The sequence below is a fragment of the Dermochelys coriacea genome, chromosome 13, assembly GCF_009764565.3.
Source record: "Dermochelys coriacea isolate rDerCor1 chromosome 13, rDerCor1.pri.v4, whole genome shotgun sequence".
NCBI classification, from domain to species: Eukaryota; Metazoa; Chordata; order Testudines; family Dermochelyidae; genus Dermochelys; species Dermochelys coriacea.
In genome coordinates this window covers 40,779,044-40,787,202 of record NC_050080.1, presented here as the reverse complement: position 1 = coordinate 40,787,202, position 8,159 = coordinate 40,779,044, and the positions used below count along the sequence as shown (strand labels likewise).

Genomic DNA, 8,159 nt, shown 5'->3' with positions numbered 1-8,159 from the left:
CTATTAATTGAAAGCAAAAAGAGCACTGCAAAGCAACATACAGTTATGTTAAGGCCCCTTCTTGCATCATTTGCCCCAATCACCTCCTAGCATTACAAGCATTGCAATCCCTAGCATAGCAACAAATATTACTGGCTTTCAGCTTCAAACTGCTGCCTCAAGGCATCCCTGATCTTCATGGCCCCAAGCTGTGCCCCTCTAATAGCCCTGGTCTCTGGCTGTTCAAACTCTGCCCCCAGACTCTGAGAACTCTGCGGTCCAGCCTTGAGTGAAGCTTTCACCCTTCCCTTCACAAATATTATGGAGTGTACAACACGCAGCTATAAGCATAGGAATATTGTCATTGGCCATGTCCAACTTCCCATACAGGCATCACCAGCAGGCTTTTAAATAGCCAAAACCACACTCCATATTCATTCTGCACTTGCTCAGCCTGTTGTTGAACTGCTCCATGCTGCTGTCAAGTTGCCCCATTATGGCTTCATGAGCCATGGCATTAAAGGGTAGGCGGGGTCTCCCAGGATCGCAATGGGCATTTCAACTTCCCCTACAGTGATCTTCTGGTCCGGGAAGAAAGTCCCTGCTTGCAGCTTCTTGAACAGGCCAGTGTTCTGAAAGATACGTGCATCATACACCTTTCCGGACCAGCCTGTTTTAATGTCTGTGAAATGCCCATGGTGATCCACAAGCACCTGGAGAGGAGAACCATTGAGAAATACCCCTTGCGAATAATGTACTCTGTGGCTAGGTACTCTGGTGCCAGAACAGGAATGTGTGTGCCATCCACAGTTAGGGAAGCCCATTTGTGCAAAGCCATCCACAATGTCAAGCACGTTGTCCAGAGTCACAGTCTTTCGGAGCAGGATGCGATTAAGGCCCTGCACACTTGAATCAACACGAGTCCAACAGTCGACTTTCCCACTCCGAACTGGTTAGCAACCGATCAGTAGCAGTCTGGAGTAGTCAGCTTCCACAGTGCAATCGCCACGTGCTTCTCCAGAGACAGGGCAGCTCTCATTCACTTGTCCTTGCGCCACAGGGCTGGGGCGAACTCATCACACAGGCCCATGAATGTGGCTTTCCTCATGCAAAAGTTCTACAGCCACTGCTTGTCATCCCAGACATGCATCACGATGTGATCCCACCACTCGGTGCTTGTTTCCAGAGCCCAAAAGCAGCATTCCACTGTGGTCAGCACCTCCGTGAATGCCACAAGCAGTCTCATGTCGTATGCATTATGCATGGCAATGTCATTGTCAGACTCCTTATCCTCACTTTGCAGTTTAAGGAGCAACTCACCTGCCATTTGTGACATGCTGGTGAGACCCATCAGCACATACCTCATCAGTTCGGGACCCATTCCCGCAGACCGAAAGGGAAGACAGAGGGCGCAATACAAAAAACTATGAAAGATGGTGCCAAACATGGACGGAAGCACTGGGATTCCTGGAATGCGAAGCGATGCATGACAGGGCAATGGGACAGGACCCAGGATGCCCAGCACCCCACCTCCCTCTTCCCACAAGCCTCAGCAGCAGAAGGGGAAGAGGTGCTCTGTGGGATAGCTACCCAGAGTGCACCGCTCCGAATGCCGCTGCAAGTGCTGCAAGGGTGGCCATGCAGTTGGGCTGGCAGCTGACAATGTGAATACACAGGAGCGCTTTCCCTGCTGTGCTCTCCGAGGCCTGCTTTTACCCCCGGCATTTTACATCTGCAACTGTAGACTGAGAGCATGTCTACACTGGCAAATTTACAGCACCGGCAGTTACAGCGCCGCTCAGAGAGCACAGAAGGAAATCCTCTGTTGTGTGTTCACACTGTCAGATGCCTGCGCAATAGCATGTTCTCACTTGTGGCACTTGCAGCGCTTTTTGGAGCGGTGCACTCTGGGTAGCTATCCCACAAAGCACCTCTTTCTCTTTCGCCGCTAAGACCTGTTGGAACGCGGAAGGGGTCGCATCCCAGTGCATTGCATAATTGCTACTGTGGAAGAAAAACGCAGTCTTCACTCTTAGGTTGTTTGTAACAAGTCAGAGACAATTTATTCTCAAGCAATTTCAAGGGGGAGAGTGCGCACAGACAGGATTCCCCCTTCCTAGGCAGGTCTCTGCCCAATAAACAATTAGGGCAAGCATTTATACCTTTTGTTGCATACAATAATGATCAACAGCCATGTCTTCTTTATACATATTCCTTCCTGATATCTTACTTTTTCGCAGCAATTCCTGCTACAGTCTGCGATCCATTCTTATCTAACACAAGGTCAAAACAGCATCTCTTACAATTTTCCCACTTGCTTCCCACTCGCCAAGGCCCTGCCTTAAAGTCTCAAGTTATTAGAGTTAGAGTTAGCCTGACTCTTGCTCTATTCCTAAGAAAACTAAGATGTCTGCATCCAAATCCCCTTTATTCCTTTTTTTACTTCCACACTATGTATGATGCACTGACTAGCAGTGACTGTTGCTTTCCTGGGCTATGCTTGCTTTTAATTAATGCAATAAAGAATGCTTTCAAACCAAAACCAAAATTCATTTATTAAAATTTACAAAAGACAAGTTGCAGAGACACAAATGGGATCACACAACTGCACAGTGTGGCGGAAGAGTGGAGGGAGGTTTTGGTGGGGGCCCAGCACCATTACAGATTGGCATAAGTCCAGGTGGCTTATGCAGCCTTTCCATCTGCAGTGCCGTGCAACGGGTGCTGCACTTCATCCAGGCTAAACTGCATGGAGATGGGGGTTGAATGAAGTGGGTAATGGTTGGAGTTTGCAGGGCTGGATGGTGAAGGCGCAGGTTTTGTAGGCAGCTGGTGGTGACAAGAAACAGGATGTTGGGCAAACTGTGTTCGTGGTGACGTAGGGGTGCAAGGGAAAGAGTTTTGGGACAAGAGCTGCATGGGGGTGGGGGTGGGCATGGATCTGCTCCAAATGCAGTGTTACTAGCACCTGCATCGAGTCCACTCGGCGCTCCATAATGCTTAGGAGCTTCTCCACAGTTTCTTTCCGGTGATCCATGTTCTCCTCTCACTCTCCCACCACTCCTGCACTTTTTGATTTTCAGCAAGGGACTGCTGCATAACTTCATGCAGAAGGTACTTCTTGCTTCTTCATGGCCACTTCCTGAGTCTGCACAGCCATTCGGCCTTCAGCCGTTGATAACAAGGATGGCTTGGATCTCAAGGTTGTATCTGTAAAGACAAAATGCAACATTTAACAGAGGGAGCACTGTTAACACTAGACAGAGCAATGATTCGGCCGATCTTAAAGACAAGCACAGTTCACACAATAGCACAAACTGCCTGTCCCTGGGTGAGCGCACATAACCTACAAGAGCCCCAAAATGGTGAATAACCACAGGGACCAGGGGAACTGATTTTTTCAGGGCTGTACTGTCCTCTGGGGTCCTGTGCCTTGGGGAGAGCCAACAGCTGCAGGGGGCCCCTATAATGAACACTGTCCACACATTTTCCACAGGCTGGGTTTGTCCTGGAAGATATCTCACTGCTGAGGGTGACCTCGGAAGCAAGGGAGGGTCTTCTGCAAGATTGGTTAGTCCTGGCCCTTATGAGGCTTACCTGTGTGCAGCAATGGTCCCCCCTCCACTCATGGCACAGTGGTGCGGGTATGTTATCCTTACTGGGACAAGGAGCACAGAAACTCTGCCAAGGAACCTACATAAGCAGATTGCCCAGCTTCTGCATGAGACTTTCGATGAGATCACGGAGGCTGATTACCGCGATGTAAGAGAGCACATCAACGCCCTATTCTGCATCTAGGCATGCACACAGCCCTGACCCTTCTTTCTGCCACCCTCCTTGCCCCAACAGCCCGTAGCCAACTACTCCCTTCTCAAAATCAAAACTGCTTACTGGGCACCTCCTCTGCTGTTTGCTCTTCCCCAAGCTCCATCTTCTGTGACTGGCTACCTTCCTCCAGGCTTGAAAACAGCTCCTGGCTTCATGCATCTATGGGTGGTGAATCGTCCTCTGGCTCTGGGCCCTCCTCCTTCTCAGTACCCTTGCTCCCACTTTCCTCCTCCTGGCTCATTGCACTCTGGGCTGCCTCTGAAGTGCCCATGGTGGTCTTTGCAATGGAGGTGGAGTCATCCCCAAGTATTGTGTCCAGCTCTTTGTAGAACCGGCAGGTCATGGGGGCAGCACTGGAATGGGAGTTGGCCTCCTGTGCCTTGTGGTCAGCGTTCTGCAGCTCCTTCACTTTCACCCTGCACTGCACTGCATCCCGTTCATGGCTCCTTTCAGTCATGACCCTTGATATCTGTCCATAGGTATCATAATTCCTATGGCTGGAGCACAGCTGGGATTGGACAGCCTCCTCTCCCTAAATGCTGATAGGGACAACACCTTGGCATTGCTCCATGCTGTGGATCACCTGGCGCGTGGAGGTCTGGTCACCTGGAAAGATGCGCTGGGAGCTCTCCACGCCTGGCTGAGCAAACAGGAAGGGGATTTTCAAAATTCCCAGAGAATTTAAAAGGTGGGTCTGATGGTTGGTCACCTGAGGGCAGGGCAGTAGAGTTCAAAGTGATGACCAGAGTGGCTAGAACAGGCATTGTGGGACACATCACGGAGGCTAATCAGAGTGCAGCAATAGACCAGGGCATCCACAGTGGCACCGTGGCGCTTTGGCCCAGGCGCAGCTAGTGCTATGCCTCTTGTGGAGGTGGATTACCAGGAGCGCTCCAGCTGCAGAATCCGGCCACTCAGTGCTTTGCCAGTGTGGACATTTCAGGAGTTATAGCACCTGGGGCTGATTTAATGCACTCCAACTTGCAAATGTGGACAAGGTCCTACTCTGTGGTTCTGGGTGCTAGTGTGTGTACATGGGGTGTGAGACAAGGGGGTGCTGAAAGAAAGAAGGGAAGGGCAAACTAAGAAGCCAGAAAGGAGAAAGAGAACATTTGAGTGGGGGTGGGTTCTAAAGAAGAGTAGAGAGATGTTGAAGCCAGTTCAGTGGCATTTGGGTGCCTAACTCCCTCAGGCTCCTGTGAAAATCCAAATTTAGGGCCTGAGCCTGAGACAGCTTAAGTCAAAGGATGGATTCATGTTGAGGTTAATGTGTTCTGGGTCATGCTGTGAGCCTCCCTCTCACCTGGAATCTCCACTGGTTTATCCTACCCTGTTATCTATCTATCTATCTATCTATCTATCTATCTATCTATCTATCTATCTATCTATCTATCTATCTATCTATCATTTTTATAATGTCTGTGGAATATTAGCAGCTAAATCCTGTAGGCAAACCATTTAAAATAGCCTAGTTTTTTTTAAAATAAGGTACTACCAATCTCTCCTTTCTTATCACACCACACAGGGATTGGCTGTTCCTTCAATGTGAGAAAGTTGGACTCTTTGGTTGTATTATAAGGCAACCAAATTCGGAAAAAAAGATGAAGCAGATTTAAAGGTGAAACCAGGAAAGTAATTACAATATTCCCAGATATTTCGATGTTCGTGTGATGAGGGGTCGATAGACAGACAGACGCACAGACAGATTAAACTTTATATCACTAGCCTCTAATTATATTTGTGAAGTGACCACAGATATTGCTGGAAAAAATGACTGGCAATTTAAGTGTAACAAATCAGATTCTGCAGAACGGAATTTCCCCCCATTGAATCTAAATTAACAAGATTTCAGTTCACGCCTGGTAACGCCCGCCTTTTTTAAATTGATAATGGATTCTGCAGTAGGGATTAATTCTCCTGAGACAGTGACAGTGCAAAGAGTTTTGTCTCTGTAGCTCACCACAGTGCGCCCATTTGGCCTCCAGAAGGCGCTGCAATTGAAGTCAAATGGTCCCTGTAAGGGGCCTCAAAGGTCTATTTCACCGCTTGGCTTTTCATTAAGTCCAGTTCTCCTGTCGGTCACGCCCTGAGCCCGCCCCCCGACAGGCACCGTGAGCCGTCTTGGAGCCCCAGGTGAAGGGCAGATGCAGAGGAGAGAGACACAGAGGGCGGTTTATGCTGTTAACCTCAGGGGTCACTCACAGCTTGAGTTCCAGCAGTAACATCACTGCAGGTTATTCATTGCTCGCCACTCCGCACGATAAGTCTCTGTTTGGCGTGTAGCTGCGTGGAAAAAGGCGGAGCCGCCCTCTCGCTGATTCCCACAGGGCTCAGACAGACAGAAAAGGGACTGAGAGGCCCAGCAATTCCGCGGTGAAGATGGAAACGATCCCGGGCTCAGGGATTGTGCTGATTTTTGTTCTGAGTGAGTGAGGTTCCCGTTTCCCCACCTCTCTCTCTTTCTAGCTCCATCTGCCCCGACACACACATCGACTCTCTCTCTCTCTCTGATTCTCGCCTCCGTGTTGTCATCCTCTCTCCCTAGCTCTTGTTAGCACCCGTGACAGCCACAAGAACAGGTCGCGCGTTGGTGACAGAGAGTGAACCCACAGAATCCCCAAGACGTTTCAGGCCGGCTACTTTAATTCTGTTTCTGTTTTTCTCTCCTAGTGTCCCCGGGTACAGCCGAGATCCAGCAGCCGGGCTCCGCAGAAGGTGTGGAGGGAGCCGAGCTGAACTTCACCTGCTCTCACTCCTCAATCAAAACGAATGAGAATGTCGTTTGGTACCGGCAGTTCCCGAACCGAGGACCCGAATTTATAGTTTCTGGATTCCGGGAAACCACTCATATCCCCGACCCCGAGGGAGCTTTGTATGTTTCTGGAGACAGAAAGTCCAGCGCCCTGGCCCTGAGCAGGGCGAGGCTGGCAGACGCTGCGGTGTATTACTGCGCTCTGCGTGACACAGTGTGACAGCCAGGGGCTGGTCCCGTACAAGAAGTATCTCACTGAGGCCTGTTGTGTGCGTAGGCGGTGGGAGGGGTGAATGTGGGGTGTGTTTCTATGAGCGGGAAAGAAGAGGGGCGATTAGGGGAGATAAAAGAGATGAATAAAACATTTGGGGCCACATTTCCAAGGTCTTAGTGCTCCTAACTATTTACTTAGAACTTTTCCAAAGGATCAAATCTCATTTCTCTCGTAAGAAAATCTGCTTCAGGGAGAACTATGAAGCACAGTAAATGAAAAGAAACAAACCTTTCCCATTACATCTGCAAGGAGGCTATTTTGATAGAGAGATGAATAGATAGATTCAGCGTTGTTGTAGCCCCGTTGGAGGCAGGATGTTAGACAGACAAGGTGGGAGAGAGAATATATTTTATTGGACCAACTTCTATTGGTAAGAGAAACAGCTACAGAAGTTGGTTCAATAAAAGATATTACCTCAGCCACCTTGTCTGGAAAGGTTAGATAAGGAGAAAAGGAAATGGAGAGACGAGAGAAAGAGACAGAGAGATGATGAAGAGAGACAGAGAGAGATCCTGGAGAGAGATAACACCATGCTCTAATTGCATTTGTGAAATGGACACAAATATTACTAGAAAAAAGTGGCTGGGAAGTTTAGCAAATACTGTTCTGCAAACGAATTTTACCCATAAAGAAAATAAGAGCACATGGAGTCTAAATTAATAAAATTTCACTAAACATCCTGGTAACACCCGCCTTTTCCAGTTGGTCAGGGAATTTCTCAGGGAGCACCTCACTTGGGAAAGGTTTCAAAGTAGAAGCCGTGTTAGTTTGTATTCGCGAAAAGAAGAGGAGGACTTGTGGCACTTTAGAGACTAACAAATTTATTTGAGCATAAGCTTTCCTGAGCTACAGCTCACTTCGTCGGATGCGTTGGGAAAGTCACAGTAAAAAGATTTCTGAGCGGCATCTCGCTACAGGTCGCGGATTGTCCCGCAAGAGGGCGCTGCAGTGCAACCAAAAACGCTCCCTGGAACCCTGCCGCAGGGAATATTTCACCCCTGGGCTTTTCCTTCGAGCCCGTTCTCCGTCCCCCCACCCCGGAGCCCGCCCCCGACAGACACCGGGAGCCGTCTTGCAGCCTCAGAGGAAGGGCAACTGCAGTCTGCGAGAATAGCGGAGAGACACAGAGGGAGGTTTTTGCGGTTAACCCAGGTGTCGCTCACGGCTCGAGTTCCAGCAGTAGCACCACTGCAGGCTTTGGCTTGTAGTTGCGGGGAGAGGGCGGAGCCTCCCTCTCCCTGATTGCCACAGGGGTCAGACTGCGAGAACAGCGGCCGGGACGCAGCTATTCCGCTGTGCACTGTTGTGCACCAGTCTCCCCACTTG

The 8,159-nt window shown here is 49.5% G+C and overlaps 1 long non-coding RNA gene and 2 gene segments (V, D, J or C); 2 read left to right on the top strand and 1 right to left on the bottom strand.

Moving 5' to 3' along the window:
• Window positions 1-268, top strand: part of LOC122456406 — a 5,375-nt gene extending 5,107 nt beyond the window's left edge. Inside the window, 1 exon segment of the V gene segment in view lies at window positions 240-268. Coding sequence covers window positions 240-268 — 29 coding nt within the window.
• Window positions 269-2,515: 2,247 nt separating this feature from the next.
• LOC122456496 lies at window positions 2,516-4,183 on the bottom strand. The gene is made up of 2 exons (XR_006275417.1): window positions 3,871-4,183; window positions 2,516-3,189 (listed from the first exon to the last, which is right to left on the bottom strand). It is a non-coding gene; the product is annotated as an uncharacterized LOC122456496 (long non-coding RNA).
• Window positions 4,184-5,893: 1,710 nt separating this feature from the next.
• On the top strand, window positions 5,894-7,185 carry LOC119841723. The segment is given in 2 exon segments: window positions 5,894-6,232; window positions 6,478-7,185. Coding segments are annotated over 2 exon segments (348 nt in total).
• Window positions 7,186-8,159: the final 974 nt, after the last annotated feature.